This window comes from Ambystoma mexicanum, chromosome 4q, assembly GCF_040938575.1.
Source record: "Ambystoma mexicanum isolate Mex_15411 chromosome 4q, UKY_AmexF1_1, whole genome shotgun sequence".
NCBI lineage: Eukaryota > Metazoa > Chordata > Amphibia > Caudata > Ambystomatidae > Ambystoma > Ambystoma mexicanum.
In genome coordinates, this window is record NC_090928.1 from 108,406,755 (window position 1) to 108,425,306 (window position 18,552).

At 44.9% G+C, this 18,552-nt stretch overlaps 1 protein-coding gene across 50 annotated transcripts in view; it reads right to left on the bottom strand.

Moving 5' to 3' along the window:
• Positions 1-18,552, bottom strand: part of TRDN (triadin) — a 1,596,486-nt gene that overhangs the window by 19,633 nt on the left and 1,558,301 nt on the right. For all 50 annotated transcript variants that reach the window (XM_069607588.1, XM_069607568.1, XM_069607599.1 and 47 more), the window contains one exon: positions 8,097-8,132. In XM_069607588.1, the coding sequence (XP_069463689.1) occupies positions 8,097-8,132 (36 nt within the window). The remainder of the gene's footprint in view (positions 1-8,096; positions 8,133-18,552) is intronic.

Sequence of the window (18,552 nt, forward strand, 5' to 3'; positions counted from 1 at the left end):
TTGTTTGACCTGCCAGCTGGGAAGACCATTTAGGGGAATTGCACAAAAGCCTGGGCCAGGGATGTGGCATGGGGACAAATGCCATGCAAAACCACATTTGAAGGTGGCATGCTCAAATTTACTGGAAAAAGATGAGTCCCCAGCTCCACTGAGCCTAACAGTGACCGGCCTGCAACCACCAACCCTTGAACTGTGCTGATAATGCAAGTCCTCGTTCCTCCCAGAGTCAGGGGGTAATATGAAATCATTGTTTTCTCGTCCTGGGAGGATAGCTCAGCGGCAACGTGCTCGCCTTGGAAACAAGATGACGCGAAGCAACACAAGTTTGATCCCCGGGCCCGCGCTTAGAAACCCCTGGGTATTAAGCGCATTATAAATACGCAACTAAGACATATTCCGGTAACAGCGCCTCGATGTCCCCGGGCTTTGTGATCACTTTAAAAATGCAAAATAAAACAATATAAATACAATTGTGCATGCCTTGCCAAGTTGCATAACACGACTGCACCCTTCCAGATCCCCAATTGGTTCATGTGGCACAGGTAGCTGTGGCCACTAGCCAGTCCATGTTGCTGCCACTGCCTCAATGACCAGCTGGAAAAGGCATGCCAATGTGAGTGCCTGCATTTGGACAGAATCCATTGGGCCAGGTGATAAGGCATTGCCTGACACCTGTTAGCTGGGGGAGAAGGACACTGCGGTAGTTGCGGCTACAATGAAGAGGCACATGATTGCTTCGGTTACCAGACATTTCGTCGAAAACAAATGGTCGACAGGACATTTGGTCGAAAACCAAATGGTCGAATTTTTTTTTTTTTATTTTCACTTTTTTTTTTTTTTGGGGGGTTTGGGGGGTTCCCCCCAATCCCCTTTTTTTTCTAAAAAACCCTTTTTTTCCCCTAAACTAAAATCTAAAAAATATATATATAAATTTAAAAAAAGAATTCGACCATTTGGTTTTCGACCAAATTCCGTCGACCAAATGACTTTCGACGAAATGTCTTTCGACGAAATGTCCGGACACCTGAAGCAACACCATCCTATACTCCCCTTATTTAGGTCGCTGTTCCTGGAGTGGGTGAAATGAGGCAGTCATGTCGAGGGTCTGGTCTCACAGAGAGACCCATACCAACACTTGCTGGTGGTATTGGTGCATGGGAGAGCAGGTGAACTGTAGCAGGTGCAGAACCCTGTGGGAGATCCTTTGGTCTTTGGTGGGTGACTTTAAGGAGTGGATGCCATCTTTGTGAGAGACCAAGAAGGTTTAAAGGTGTGGCGGTGAGGGCAACACTCTGCAGAAGGTGGTGTATTGCTGTGTGAGAGAGCCAGTTGTGGCTGTGTCTTTGTGAGATCTTGGGACCTTTAAGCGGTGGCACTGCTCGTTGTGAGTGCCCAAAACATTTCAGGAGGGGCTGCTTGTTGCAGGCGAGTCCAATAACTCTTAGAGGTGGTAGTGATTTGGGTGAGAGCCCCAAGACGGGGCTGGTTCACTCTGTGGCAGGGCCTGTGAACTTTAGTGAGTAGCAGAGCTCTGTGAGAGAGCCAGACAAATGGGGTGGCTGTGCTCTATGTGAGAGCATGGGCACTTTTGACAAGTGGTGCTAGTTTGACTCTGGCAAAATAATCAATGCCATGTGTACATCAGCACATTGCCAGAGTCTCTAAGTCTCTGTTACGGCTATGCATCTCAGAACCACATGCAGCATTAAACAAACATTTTAATTGTCTAACCTGTACTGAGTAACACATCATTATCGTCTGAGCTGTTGTATTAGCTGTGGGCAGAAGTAACTCCAAAGAGTTCCACAATTAAGCGACTGTTCGTTTTTATAAATGCCAATCGTTCAACAGCGCTCCCCTATCGTGAAGAACAAGCTGCAGCCAGGTCTTGTGGCAGTGTCACTTCAACACACAAAGCCTGGTAATGCCCTATGCCGCCACCAATCAATGCTATCTTCTACTGATTTCTAGTACAAAACACACAAAATCAAGTCACATGCATGTGTCGCTCATGGTCACCCAGTATGTTGGGTTTCCCCTTCATGTAATAATGCATTCAATATGATCAGCATATAAGGGATTCCCTGATTCTAAATCTGCACCAGATAGAACTTGTATTGTTCTCACCCTTCAAATCACTGAATGTGTCACACAGGGCTTCATGAACAAAACCTATGCAAAATGTAACTGGTCGAGTCTCATGCCACTTACCACCTCAGAATGTTTTTCTGTCCTACTTGGCTACTCACCATTCTCTACATGTCCTGATATGTTTCCTCCTGATGCCGAACGATTCCAGTTTGTTCTTGTTTGAGTTGCCTTTTTCATGATAGCTTTTGTTGCCAAGATGAAGGTGTCTTCCTTCCAGGAGCACTAATATTTAAAGTCTGACTTCCACATTTACATTAAGGGTAATCGTACAGTTTCTGAAAGGCATTCTGTTTTGGGTTGGATATGGTAGTGGCAATCCTCAGGGTGTGCTTAAACATTGTCAAACGAATGACTGATCAAATGATTGCATCCTTGGAAAACAGACCTTTCTCGTACGGAGGTGATTTGTGCCCAATGCTTAGAGGAGGCAGATTATAAACTGCACAGCAACATGCTGCTCCCCAAACTGCACGCAATATTTATGCCACTGATTTACCGGCCCTGGTCCCTCTGGTAATCCTGAAGGATGCACCCACAGCTCGGGCGTCATCTTTACTCCCAATATGGCCGCCGGGATCATAAGCGCCATCTTTACTCCCAAGATTGTCAACCGCATTGCCACAGGTGTTCCGACCCCTCACGCCAGTGTTTGTTGGACACGGAACAATGCCCTACCTTGCTCAGCGCTCCTTGTTCCTGGCACTCTTCATTCGTTTTCTTGTATTCCCTGCTTCCTTGTTCTGTGCCTATTTTCCTTGTCTCCGGTTGGTTCCTTTGTCCTTAAACATGCCTCCTTTTCCTGGCTTGCCTTCGATGTTCCCCTTTGTGAATTCCTGTCAACTTACCTTCCTGTTGTGGCTGTGCTGCTGGAACCTTGTCCCTCCCAATTGAAGATTGGTCTTGCTCTTCTCTGGTTGTTGGATCCATTCATCCATCTCCGTCTACAGCAGAAGCCGGCACTGATCTCAGGTTTTTTCTTCCCTTTGGGGAAGGTTTTTTTCCTGTTCCTTGGCTTTCCACTCCAGACTCCACCACTCCTCCGGTCTCAGTGTACAGGGCACGGTGGCATCGGGAGAGTCACGCCCTTTTCTTCACGACACCCGGACCCGACAAAGGCTGCACAAGGGATCATCAACAGTCAAGTCTTCTCGTAAGAAGAGTCAGGTGAGCCAGTCCTCTGACGATATTGACAACTGATGACACATTGGAGCACAATCTCAAAACAATGCCTGTTTGTGTGTCTGTGTCTCTGTCTGTGTATCCGGCTACCACGTCTGATCTTTCTATAGCTGTGAGAAAGAAAACCTTGTCTTTGTGAATGAGGCTGCCATCATTCTTCACGGGTATCAAGCAAAGGCATAAGTAACCTTTGGCTTGCCAAACACCCACACTTTGGCATGTGGACAACCACAACATTTTATTTTATTGCATGAACCTGGCTCAATAGCCATGAACCGCTTTACAAACGAGGGTGCCAAAACTGGGCTGGGAATTGTATACAGTATTGCAGTACTATTGGTAGAAGGTGAACGGGATTTATTAGTTATTGCAGTTTTGTATCCCTAAGCCCATGATGTTTATCAGGTCTAGTGAAAGTTGTGGTTGTACAATCTCGAGCAGCATGTGTGATGACAAAAATGAATGTATTCAAACTAGGCCAATGTTATAAATATTGATTGTGAATGCTGGGCACCTTGACAGCACAGGTGATCCACAGGGCTGCTCTTATTTTCTGGAAACTATCTGGCGTCTAGTGCACTGAAGGCATTGCAGCACCCTCCCTGCTTTTAAATGTCTGCATCATAAAATCTTCAGGGAGTGCCTTCTGGCAGAGTGGTGTCAGAGGTAGTTCAACTGGATCTGTCAAGGCACAAGTGACTATCCCATTGGCCATATGGATTGTAATAAATTGTCTCTAGTAACATCTTAAAGGTTTACACTGTACTTGATCAGGCTGGACAATGTAGGGTGTTCCATGAGCTGGCTCTGACATCAGCTTACTATCTCTACTAAACGTGCATGGCTGCCATCTGTGTGGTTTGCAATAGATTGTCTCGAACACAAGATGTCAGCCACCAATACTACAGTATGTTGTAAACTTTTTCATCCACTAACTCATCTGCTTCAAGATCTGGTCAAGCAGGAGAAGCTCACAAGTTGGGTAAATACATGTGGAACAGTTGGTGGGCTATTTATTTACCCGTTTATTACAGCTTCATAGTGGTTTCAAATGTTCAGAAGAAAGAACTTTCTTTAAAGATGGTCATTGATAGATAATCAGTCATGTAATCAGTTTACGCTTGTTTCATACTATATATGTGCACTTCTTCAGGGCTGTAATATTGTAAATACTAGTAGATCCAGGTATATTGCTGGATTGTGCTGAAAACACAGTGTCTTTAGGACTGTACTAGTTGGCATGTGTTTGGTAAACAAGCACTGGATGACTGGTTCCAGAGATAGAAGGCTGATGTGTGTCAGGTAATCCAGGAAGCCACCGTCAAGATATATATCTGTCACAATGGTTTGGGCATATGCAAGCACTGGTAGTTCGGATAAACTTCCAGTCATAGCAGCAGTGCTTAATTTGTGGGAGTGATTACTAGGGCTCATCCCTGGCCCTTATTTCTGAGCTCAGCTTGATTAGGTTGTGGTATTTTGGCAACTTTACTGCTGTATTTGTCAGTCAGTCGTAATAACACAGCAAGCAACAACAGAGTGGCCTAGGTTGGCAGATCATGGCTATTTATTAATTTTCATGACTAGCAAGGAATTGTTAGGTGGCAATGCCGGTCACACATACTAGGCATGCCTGCACACTAGTCCACTCAGCCTGCATGGCATTGGTGCAAATTATCTACCTTAATAACCAGCAGCTCTGCTACTGCAGTGTGGGTTGGTAACAACAGGGCAAACACCAGTGAGCATTCCCAGCACAGGGACAAGGTCACTGAAAAGGACACTGTCAAAGAGGAGTGCCTTTCACAAGTGACACCCTATACAAGAAGTACTTACTGCAGTGTTTGACAGGACATGTCATTAGTTCAGTAACGATTTTGCCTGTATATGTCCATCAATTCATCCTAGGAGGGAAACATGTCTGCTCTTTTGTCTGTGGTTAGATGGTCAACATGTTCCACTTGCCACTGACATAATTAGAGCAAAATGTTAACAATGTTGTGTTTTGAAAGAAACAATATATTAGTTGTGCCTCAAAATAACTAAATGTCTGTGGAACCTGCCAGAGTCAGATCCTTCATCACCTTCAATGAGCTGGTGGGAGTTGCAGCTTTAACCCCACATATGTTGACACTGTATGGAGCAGACATGGGTGGCGTCCACCCTGGTGTATCACAGGCCTGCTAGACAATATTGTGGGCCCTGGCACTTATTTTCCTACAAATTAAGCACTGCATGACAGCAAATAAAATTACAACCAATGTCAATTGTTTAACGAATCAATTTGTATAGTAGTTTAAAGCACCTTGCCATACCTAGGATCCATGCATGCAGTGTTATTTTTAAAATGGCAAAAACGAATGTATTTGGCCTGATCTGTGTGTCTTTTTTAAATCACAGAAGTCAATCATTTAACAGGGTAGGTGTCTCCTTCACCATGAGCTGAGGACATCCTCACTCCCTAAACAGGCCTCAGAAGAGCCAATAACTTTGGCATTTGCAGTATTTTTTTTACATTTTAAATTCGTAGGCATGGATTTAGTAAATACATGGGCCCTACACAGCAAGAAATGTTTTATTTAAACAGCCCAAAAGACAAAGCAGTCACAGGAGGCTAGTGAAGGTGGCAGTACTATGCCACATCACTGTTTATTAATATCTGTTTAGATAGAATAATAATGTAATTGTGTATATTTGTATAATACCCCTCTTTAGTTTGAAGCACTTTCCCCATTAGGTTGATGTTACCTTATACATATACATATACGTATATATTTTTTTCAGTTTCAGGCGTATAGTGTGGGAGTGTTTACTGTGGTGAAAGAACACTAATTATTTTAGCTAGAACTGTTTGCAACATTTCGCTTTGTGGACCAATTTTTTCCTCAGTCCCCAGTCACCTGGAGGTGGCGCTTCCCTACTAATAGCTGCCATTGTAGCACAGCGTGGCAGAAAGTGCGGGAGTGTTTACTGCAGTGAAAGAAGGCACATTATTTTTGCTGTAACTGTTTGCAGCATTTCACTTTTTGGAGCAGTCTTTCCTCAGTCTCCAGTCACCAGGAAGTGGCGCCTTCCTACTATTCGCTCCCATTCAAGCAGAGCGTGGCGGAGAGTGCAGGAGTGTTTCCTGTGGCTCTGAGGCATAGTCTAGAAACATAAAGTGCCTATAATCTCCTGCACATTCCCTCTCCATCGCCCTGCTGGAATTACCCTCATCAAAAGGTTTGATAAAAGAAGCACCCAGTTTTTAAGTTATGGGATGATGTGACAAACCTTGTTTATTGATGGTGCTGGCTGTTGGTTGTTGACCAAGGTCTATAAACTTCAATTTTCTGAGTTGTCAGCTTGTTTGAATTAATGAAGATTTGACTCCTGATTTGTTTTCATTAATACGGATTTTAATATAGTAACAAACATGTATCACATGTCTGGCAACGTATGCCATGTGAAGGTGAAACAAAAGCCGACGCGCGTTTCGACCGCAGTCTTTATCAAGGCAGACAAATTGGTGATGGTCCTTATTGGGAATGTAGTGCCCGCAGAGCCTCCCGGTAGGGTGCGGGCTGCATGCTGAATAGCCAATCTGTAGTTAGTGGCGAGACGCTCAATAGTGTGGTGATCCAATTTTGAAGTTATCTGTACGTTATTTTTGTTTTATCTTTTCAATCAAACCAAACTGTTTACACCTGCGCACAGCACTGAAACTTTCGCTGCAAGTAACAGTGTTCTCATTGTACGCCTGTTTTAACTCCCACCTCATTACAGGCATAGAGGTATTATATAGATAACATGATAGAAAGGACCAGATCTAATGAAGGTGTTCTGTAAGTTTTTATCCTTTATTGATATTTATTAGCTTTTAAGTTGTAATATGCTTTAACTCAATCCTTGTATTCCTTTGTTTTCTTTGTATTTGCTTCTCCATCTTGTTGTATCTTTGCTTATATTTCCTTTTGTCTTACATGTTTGGACAATATAATTTGACAAGTTATGTTCAACTTAACCAGATTTTTTTTTAAAATACAAAAAAAGAGGTATTATCCCTCCAGTGTTAAGACAAGGGGATACAACTGCAAGTAAATATAACCCTATTGCAAGGTGGTATTTCATCTTGAAAATCAAAATTGCACAAAGACCGCAGAAGTTTGATTAGGTTCGTCCAGTTCAGAAGGGAATGGAAAGTGCTTCTCCTAAATAAATGTAAAAACAATCCTTTTGAATATGTGTACTCCTTACAGTGCTGCGCTGCTCTCCAGCTATGTCCGTGCTTTAAACGATAAAACACAAAAAATAAAAATAAAAATAATGTGGAGATTGAAAGAGGTTAAAAAGTGGCTCTCACTAATGTCCGTGCTCCCACCGTTTTTCGCATTGTAATGCATAGGAGGGTGCAAACTGACCCTTTTGTGAAATTAAAAACATGCACAGTAGTGGCATTAACCAATACTGTGCACTATGTATTTTCATCTTCTACATGATGGTGGAAATAGACATACATATGTACTAAGTGGATTTTCTGGAATCCCACCAGAGGAGTTTCAGAATAAAACATGACTTTTACAACAGCTCTGGAGGGTTTCAGTCAGAGCACTGCTGACGAAAACCATGTCTATCTTGGAATCCCTTTTGCAAAATGCTGCAATAGGGCAATATACATTGTTTTGCAATACCGTGAAGCCATATTTAAAGAACACTGCGTTGGATATTATAGGTTTCATTCCATATCTCTATGAAAAGGTAAGTTATTATTTTTGGAAGCTACATACCTTTGTCAAGCTTGACTGGAACCCCACCGGATGCTTCTAAAAGACAGAAGGAAAGTATTTTCTATTGACTTCAATACTATTTGCCAATAAAAGTGAACCAGACACAAGTTACGGTTTTAAAATACATACAACAAAATCTGGTTTTATAATGCTTGATTGGATCATTGTACATTTCTTCTCAGTTACTTCTCTGTAAAGGACTTCTTTGCACAATACACATCATACAATAAGATGCAGAGGTCTATTTTTAAAACATTGCACAATGCACACATGAATATTCTTTTCATTGTGTGTTTGGTAGTCATGGAAACCAGAAGATATTACTAGATAACAAAGAAGATACAGTACAGCTGAAACCGATGTTAACGTTTACAGGGTCATTCCAGCAGCATGCTCAGTGAGATTTTCTGTCTATTCATAGGCATTTTATGACAAGTTGTTAGCATATGGTTATGGAATTGTCCCTTGACTTGTGTCCCTGATACTCTTGTCTACTAAGAAAGACCTCTGTCAGCAACAAATCTTACTAGACGTCAAGAATTGACCTAAATCAAGGATGGAGTTCTTTCTGTCCACATTCAGAGGCATCGCAATCCTTGGTCCGGCTCCTCAAGGATAACGCTAGCTTGCAGGACTAACCCAGATTCGATTGGGAAGTTAAAAGCTGGTAAGGCAATTTAGGCCAATCTGCAGGGAAGATACACCATCTCAGTTTGTCAAACCAGCTTAAGCGTGAAGACACTATCGGCACAACAGCAACTGTTTGGTTTACCGGCCACAAGAAATGGCCACAGCGTGATTCTCAGGCAACAGTACGTGCTGGTGCTGCAACTGCCCAAAGGCAAATTGCATTCATGCGTTCATTGAATGCCCCAAAGGCGTAGGATCCTGGTGCTGAAGCGTGCAAACATGATAAAATATGTATCTGTGCTTCTTGTCCGAATGAGCCTTAAATTAATTCTGTTTGATGACATTTCATAAATTTGGCATAGATGAAGCGGATACTTTTTATGAGAGCAGGATAACATTTTCAGGGTGATCTGGAGAGACTTTATAGAGTCATATGATTAAACCCTTTGGATGGCCTAACACTGTGAGTGCAGCTGGGTGGGTGGTTCCCCAGGCTCTTCCATGACCAGTCTACGCTGAACTGTCTCCTTGCCTTCCGTGCACTTAGGGGCTGTAACTGTAACCCCCTTAAGCCTCCCTGCCTCCTTACACTTACCCTGAGCCGCGCTGCTCTGGCTGCACTTACTCAGAGCTGTGCAGCCATGATCGCAATTCCCACTACCCTCTCCCTTGCAAGGCCCCCTCTCACTTCCACCTGTACTTCTCGTTCTCACACTTGCATGATCCGACTGACACAAGGCCTAGTAGGATTGTTTGTCTTGTCTTCCTTCCCTTGTCTTGTGGTGCCTAGAAACGCTTGTGTACAGGCGCGTTATAAATGCCATATCATATCATCATAATTACTGCCCTTTTACCACCACTTTTTCCCTCACTACCAAACTTGTAATGAGGCCCATTGTCTCTGTGCCCCTTTATATAAATGCCTTCACTGTTCATACACACTTTTACTGATCCAGCTTTTTCTAAGGATGCTAGGTAGCACACTCCTACAATAAGGATTCACACTGATTGCCAAGGACAGTTCTATCAAACTCAAGTAGCCTGGCAGTGGTAGGGGAGATTAAGTGCTTAATGGGCAATACCCAAACCGCCAACACATTTGAGTACAGCTTTTGCGTGATGTACATCTGGCTTGCTAGCTTTCCCAAGCTAAGGTTAAGAGATAAAGTATGCAATTTTTGGACAAAGAAAATTCTAAGACAAATACAGCGTTTTAACTAGACTCGTAAACACTGCAATATCCTTGGCGTGGTCTACCTCTGCCTTCTGATACATTTCTTTACAAACACCTACACCTAGGAATGAAGCACACTGATACCAGAGATACACTTCCACATCTGAAGTAAGAATTCCATGCATACTGATTCGTCAGTGAAGTTATTTCTCTTGTACAATGGTATAGAGTGATAATGTGGTTAGTGTTTTTACTTTGGTTCCTTGTGCCTCGACTTCCCTAAGACACATGGACACAATGGTTCTTCTAGTAACCCAAAGGCTGTGGAGGATTGATTATGAAACAAGCAATAACCTGTGCCATGAAATAGCCCAGGTTATGAAAATGGAAAGTCTGAAACTAGAGTTGGACACACGAGTGACTTGATTGACACCTGCCTCGCCTAATGAGCTACGTGATGTATATCTTCCAGGAGCATTGAAGAAGACCATCTGCTGATGTTCCACATCCCGTGCTGATGCAGACTACTTTACCACAGAGCAATGCAGGGGCTTGGCCGAAGGCATTTCTATCCACCCCTAATTTACCCTCACACAGGAGTTAAATGGACTAGACATATTACACTAGCACACATACCACGGGTTGAAATAGTCTGGGCATTATGGCCTGGACAGAAACTGAAGTATTTTACTCTCTGTCAAATGGAACAAAATAGCCATTTATGGCCCGATTAATGGAAAAGAGCACATTAATCCTGCAAATGGAGTGCACCGAGATCGACACTGCGTGAGCCTGCACACAGAATAAAAAATGCACGCCTGCATATTCATGGAATTGTCTGTGCAAAGTAACCGTATATGCAAGTCGTGGCCGGAACGGGCCAATCATGCCCCCATGCAAAGCTTAAACAGTACAAACAGCTACCTTTCCGTACACCCCCGGGTGCGAATATACACACCCTTCAAACAGTGTTTGGGGTCCACTGCAAAAAGGCCTGCATCTTGGAACCTTGTGTGGGGTCCCTGTAACTGTAACCAACACCCCAAGGACATACGTACAGTTTCATGCAAATCATTTATTTTCCCGGTCAAACTGTGTGCAAACCCCCGTAAACAGTCTGTGCAGCCTGCTACACTGTGGACACGCACCCCTAAGAGCAATCGGAACCCTGTCTATGTGTACGCACCCCTAAATCTGACATGCAAACTCACCTCCAGAGTTGTGATTCTTCCGCACAAGTCCATACATCTGCTTCCGGGTGGCAGAGATTTCGAGGGGACTGCATGGGCTTTTCGCAGGCGAGAGGTTGCATGGTCACTTCCATGAATATGCTTTGTTGTGCGCATTTGTGGGCATGCTATGGACTGCTGTGGTCTGTCCCTTGTACCGCCCATTTTATGGCTTGTTCTTCCCCCTTTTGTGTGCCCCGCCCCCTGTTCCGGCCTCTATGCAGGCAACGCCCACCCCCTGCATGGAGTCTCACACAAGGCGCTCAGTTTCTTGCAGAGCCATGCCGAGCCTATGCGAACTCCACAAAAGTCCCGGAACAGTCCAGGGCAGTCGGTTCCATGAATCAACGAGCAGTGTTTCGCACGCAGTTTGACGCGCAAGTACCAGATTTTACACGCAATTAATTCTATGAATCGGGCCCTTGGCATCTACATCATTAGTCCCTTCCATCAGCTATTGTTACTGTAGAAGGTCAGAACTGAAGCACTGTGAAGAAAGAGGCCTTCTTTCAATTGGCTGCAAAAGGAGCTCATTGTTTACAAATGAGTGATCACATATCCCTATGGTTCTCAGAAACATTGAAAGACTTACAAATTGTATGCTATTAAGCAAACAGGAATCTGAAAGATCTGTAACCCCTCCCCCTCTCGAGAAGTTATAAATAAGCAGCAATGGTGAAAGCATTAACCTGAAACCTGATTCACCCACATGTTGAGAGTATTCAGAGATCATCAAACCTCTTAAATGTTTAGGATAGTTGGATGATATGTTCGGGTTAAGTACATTGCATGTTTATTACCATTAAACTGGGTTGCAAAGGTCCTATCCTTTCTGGCCAGCAGAAGTTCAAATGAAATCAGGAGTCCAATTGCAGAGTTTATATCTATCTTCCCCTTGTTGTGGCAGCTCTTTTGTTTTCCCCTCAGAATGATGGATTTCCTGACAATAGGGCTATACAATAGTTAGACATGCTCACACGTTCTATTTTCTTTCTTAAAGACAGGACAAAGCAGCTCAAAAAAGGTTAGCCTTTGCTGATTGGCTGGAGGCAAATTGCACTTGACATATGCATAAGTGTGTGTGTGTATGCGCCTGTTTGTGTGTGTGCATGCGTTTTGTGTGGGGGCTTGCAGGAGTGGAGTTAGGCATTTAAACCTCAGTCGGCTTTCTTTCTCCAGCAAATAACAGTGGTCTGTATGCTCAGTCTTCCTCTCACTGGAAACCCATAAAATAAGGGATGGTGCCCCCAGATTTGGCGGGCACATTGAGGAATTCACACGACAATTTGGATCTTTTCTGCTTCTGATCACATTGACCTACCTGTGAAGATTCTCTGGCAGGCATTCGGCATCTTTCTGAAATTTAGCTTATTGAGCTGCATTAACCACAGTTGCAGGTGGCAGATGGGGCGCAGAAGGAATTCATTATGGGCCTGTGGCTCTGAGAGTGATGCCTGAGGCATCTTCATAACCCTAAGACATGCTCAAGGAAGAAAAAACAAGGGATTCTTCCCCCTGTCCTGATCAACTGACAACACTGTTGCCTAGACAGGAATGACCCGGATTGAAAAAATCCCATCAGGCCCACTGAGCATAGCAGATGATCAAGTTAGAGTGAGGTTTGAGATGGCTCTCAGCTGCCTGCCAACCAACATACTAGGCACATTAAAATGAGTGGCTGGGCTCTTCATATTGCAAGCATACATTTCTTTGTACCAACATGTTATGTTAATTTTAATGGGTCTTGTATCACGCACTGTTGCCTCTTGTGTGGTCTCTTGGTGCTCAGGTGGGTCTGCAAAGGAAGGAGGATTGTGGGTTTGTTAGTGGGATTGAGAGGGAAAAGAGCACAACAGCTTTGATGTGCTGTAGACAGATTCAGTTCGGAGAAACCGGTCAATGAGCGTTGGTTCGTTTTTGGTCGGTAGCCGTCATGTGGTGTTCAGGTGTGACTGTGCGTGGTTGTTTTCATGTCGGGTGTTGTGTGTTTTGTGGTGCAGTAGAGGAGTGGTTGTGTTTAGTTCAGAATTCGAGGGTGTGTATACAGGAGAATATCCAGCTCCTTACTGCACAAGGTGTACAATGTATTATCTATCTGAGAGAGATAGTACGAGAGAGTGTATGAGGAAGAGAGAGTGAGAAAGTGAATTGTAGCTCTCTGCAGAGGCCAGTGGTAGAAGTGCCTCTTATTTTTGGTATATCTACCATGTGTACGGTTCAGGAATACAATTATTCGGAGTCACAAAAATGGTGATTGGCACAGTATGAAAGCGGAGTAATATGGCACAATTACATAAATAGCGCCTTAAACTGTATATGATGAGCTGGGGGCGGTCCAAAGGAAGGTCTACACTAACAATGAAGTATACCACTGAGGAATGACACCCTAAAAGTATGATTTGGGGATGTTTTAAACTCTCATTGAAAGCTGGATAAAATAACATAACATAACATGATATGACATAAACGGTGCATACAGCTCTATAAAATGAAGTTTTAGAGTTCCAAAAAGTAGCCCATTACTATAAGCAAAGTATTCAGATGAGGAATGAGAACTTAAAAGTGTGGCGTGCGAAGTTCAAAATGCTCATACAAACTGAATAACATAACATAACATAACTTAACATAACATGACATAACTGGAATTGTGCAAAAGACTCTACAAGATTCTGCTTCAGAGGTCAGGAAGTAGCCCTTCACTATCAGTGTAGTTTCCCACTAAGGCATGACATCATAAATGTGTAATTGAGAGAAGTTCAGAGATTACATTAAAAGTGTGTAACATACCATAACACAATGCAGCATAACATGACATAAAATAACAACATAAAACAAAAAGCATTACATTCTTTAAGATAATATCTTATTAGTTAAAAGGTGGCCACTCCCTATCAGCTGAGTGTACTGATGTGGAATGACACCTTAAAAGTGTGATTAGGGGAAGAGAAAAAACTCACATTAAAAGCTGAGTAACATAACATAACTTAAATCGAACTTGGAAATCTATATGTTAACATTTCCAAAGTCCCAAAAAAGTCCCTCACTATCAGTGAAGTTTATTGATAAGGAATGACACCAGGGAAGTTTGAAACTCACGTTACATGTTGTGCAGCACACCATTCGATTAATGGTGCACAATGCTCTGTATGGCAGTTGGCGAGCAGGTGGAACTGGATCTAGGTCACCTGGCCTAAGCCAGGACCATTTGTCAATCACTTTAAACTGTTGGTGCCTTCCAGGTTTGTCACTCCTTTTGCCTACTTAAGCATCCCTCCAGTCTCTTTTCCTTTGTAGTTGGCGAGCAGGTGCAAGTGCATCTAGGTCACCTGGCCTAAACCCGCCCACTTGTCGATCATTGTAAACTGTTGTTGTCTTCCTGGTTTGCCGCTCTTTTTGCCTACTTAAGCAGCCCTCCAGTCTCTTTTCCTTTGCAGTCGGCGAGCAGGTGCAAATGGATCAAGGTCACCTGGCCTAAGCCCCACCTACCTGTCAATCACTTTAAACTGTTGGTGCCTTCCTGGTTTGCCGCTCTTTTTGCCTACTTAAGCAGCCACCCAGTCCCTTTTCCTTTGCAGGTGGCGAGCAGGTGCAAATGGATCTAGGTCACCTGGCCTAAACCCCGCCCACCTTCTTAGCCGTACCTCTTCCTTTCTGGTCTTAACTCTTAGATCAAGCGTTTTTCTCGCTCGGGCGTTCTAAGTGAAGAAAAGGGCAATTTCTGTTTGGACCTGTTCATACCAAGAGGACCTAGGGCGACAGGTAAGCATGCACCATCATGTGTTTTCTCCCACTGTCCCAACAGGACATGTCCAGCATCATCAGGCAATGCCAACGTCAACTTCTCCGGTGTTGGGTTGAGGACAGGTACTCTGTGGCACAGTAAGTTGTGCTCTCTGACCTATTGTTGTCAACCCCCTTGCTTGCTGTTCCCTGCCGATTCCACTGTTTATTTCATTACTGTACCTTTGCCTTTGCCTGCACTCCTTACTTCTAGGTTCTTCAGTTGTTTACTTTGCCTGGTGGGTTGGGATTCTTCTTTGTACTTTGACACTGTCGTTGTTTTCTTCCCTATCATATTGACATTGTGGTGTTCTCCATGGTTTTTTGCATTACTTGCATTGCCTGCATTCCTTACTTTTAGGTTCCTTGCTGTGGTTTTTTCTCTGATGATTGTTTTTGACCCCGGTTGTGCTCATGGTTTTGGCATTACTTTGCATTGCTTCACTCTTCCTTGCTGTGTTTTGTGCTTTGCAGATGGTCCTTGCGTATATCTGGTTTCATAGGTCCGTTGTTTCTTGTTCTGTGCCGTTTCTCCTCCCTGTTGTTCCTCCCCATTGTCTTCCCCCTGCACTACCCCTCCACCTGCTTGGGCCCTCCACCCCCTCCTCTTTCCCCTGTACATTCTATGCTGCTCTCTGTCTCCCCTATCTCCCCTAACTGCTATTCTATCAACTTTCCTGTATATTGGCAGGAAGAACATCAAAAGGGACACCCTGGTCTCCAACCCAGGCCTCCCGCTGATACCTAGACCAGTGCTTCCTCCTGACAGACCCTCACCAACATCCTCTTTGTCATTCCCTCTCCAGGCCTATGTACCCCCCATATGGTCTCTGTTCTCTCTCCTTTTTCTTCTTCTGCCATTAACGGTGGCACCGGTGGGAGGCTCTCCTGGCCCCCTTCCATTCCTCTAATACCATCATTAATGTCTACCTAAATAGCACTGCCAGGTCAATCTCCTCCTTTTTGATAAATGCTTCCCATGCCTTATCAACTTTGTTTCTTCTCCTTCTATCCCTACTTATCCCTCTCTGGCTCCTATGCAACCTCTCTGGCACCCTCTACTGCTTCTCTGGTCACCCTGTTGCCTCCTTCCTCAGCTACCTCTCTGGCACATGCTTCTTCCTCTCCGACTACCCAGCCTTCTCTACCATCCTCCATTGCCCATCCTCGGGCAACTCCAATATTTCCACAGGACGCACCTCTGGCCTGTACCTCTCCAAGGAAGTCCTTCAAAGGTAGCAACCTGTTTCACATTGCTACTCTCAGCTCTCGCTCTGCTGTCAAACACTCCTCTGACATCTGCCGTCTCCTGGAAGAGCTTTATTTGAATGTACTTGGTCTCACCAAGACTTGGTTCATGGCCAGCTCTGCCAAGGGTTTTGACACTCTCCTTCCTGATGGCTATAAGATCCTCTGCGAACCAACGATCCTGGTGGGGATGTAGCCTTGATTTTCGCAGAGTGGATCCCTGCTTCTGTTATTCCTACACAGGACTACTCCTCCTTTGAATACCTGGTCTGCAGGCTCTCTTGGCCTCTCTCTCACTGCGGCCACTGTCTACAGTCTGCCTGGCCAGGTCTCCCTCTTCCTCTGAGTGATATGATGTGATTGGTTATTTATAACGTGCTTAATACCCAGAGGTTTCTAAGCGCGGACATGGGGATCAAACCTGTGTTGTTCCGTGTCGTCTTGCTTCCAAGGCGAGCATGTTGCCCCTGAGCTATCCTCCCGAGTGAGCTGACCTTTCCTCCTCCCTCATTGCCTCTACCTCTCAACTTCTCGTCCTCTGAGACCTGAACATCCACCTGGATGCCACCAACCCCTCTTTGGGGCTCTTTCACAACCTCTGTGACTCTCTCTCTCTCTTTTCTTCCCTCTAGCCCGACTCACTCTGCAATGTACACCATGGATGTTTTGATCTACTCAGACCTCCACCTCTCTAACCCTCTCACCACTCCTCTCTCTTGGTCTGACAACTTCCTCCTCTGCTCCCACCTCTCTCTTTCTACCCTCAGGTCAAGCCGTCTCCAGCATTGCCACCTACCTTCTTGGTCATCTGACCCATGAAGCATGTGTCAGTGGAGGCTTTCACTGCTACTTTCTCTCCTCCTCATACACCTTTGGCTGACTCACACTCTGACATAGCCCTCTCTAACCTTCATCTCTCTATCGCTAACACTCTTGATGTCCTTGCCCCTGTCATGCGGATCCGCTTGTAGCCCACTTCCAAGTGCAACTCTTGGTACGATTCCGACCTCACCACCCTCAAATGCAAGTGTAGGGCGGCTCAGAGGATGTGGAGGGCATCAGGTGCACCCTCTGACAAATTGGCCTGCTGCCTGCTCCAAAGGCAGTGCAGACTCTCTGGCCCTCATTACAACACCAGCGCTAAACCATGGCGCTATTAGCACCATGGTTGGTGCCGGTATTGTAACGAGTCCGCCAATGTTCAATGGGGAATTACCACCTAATTCCAAGGTTGGCGGGGCGGTAATTCCCCATTGAACATTGTCCCTTCCCCATTTTCGCCCCATAGGGCTCAGTGGGACTGGGGAAGGCGGTAAGTACGGTACCGCAAACTGCGGTACCGTACTTACCTCGAGAGTCCCTTTGCGGGTCCCTACCAGCCGTTCAGGTCGGGTCCCGCAAAGGGACCTCGTAGTAAGGCGCTAAGTGGTCAACGGCGCAGCAGCCTTTTACGGCGCCGTTAACCACTTAGCACCAGGGTCGTAATGAGGCCCTCTGTCCTCTTTCAGAAGAGAGCCTCCATCCAAGCCCGCATCTCTGCAGCAACTAACAACAAGGCAAAACTTTTAAAAATCTGCAAGGAGCTGGCCATTCCTCTGCAATCTCTACCTCTCCTGTTCCCTCCCAGGCCCTCTGCATGGCCATGGCTAATCATTTCAACACTAAAACTCAGGACATCCTATCCACTCTCTCTTCCTCTACCTCCTCTTCCTCCTCCTCCTCCTCTAGCACCCCTGGCCCCTCTTTGGTCACTTGCCCTCCTCCTTTCTCCTCCTTTCCCCTTTTCACCCCTGACAATGTTTCTAGATAAGGCTGATCTATGAAAGTCTCAACAAATCAGGTTCTCCCTTGCTGATCCAGAACCATCAAGGACCACATTGACACGCTGGCTCCAGCCTTGGTCGATTTCTGCAATCACTCTTTTGCCACTGAAACCTTTCCCTCCCCCCTTAAGCACTCCCTTGTGCACCCCTTTCTTAAAAAGCTCTCTGCCGATCCTTCCTCTCCGGCTAACTATCGCCCTATCTTCATCACTCCTTTCCTGGACAGACTCCTGGAAACGCTGGCCATCTCCCAGCTTAATCTGCATACTGAATATGTTGGTTTTCTCCACGACCACCAATCTTGCTTCAGAGCTCCCAGAAGCATGGAAACTGCTCTCCTGAACACCTGTGAAGACTTGCTCTCTAATCTTCCTTCTGTCCTTATTCTCATCCATCTATCCTCTGCTTTTAACACTGTTAACCATTCCATCCTGCTCAATCGCCTCTGTGACAACCTGGGTATCACTGGACAGGCCCTGTCCTGGTTGAACTCCTTTCTCACTGAACGACCCTCCCAAATCCAACTGGGGTCTTTCCTCTCTTCTTTCTCTCTCTCTCTCTCTCTCTCTCTC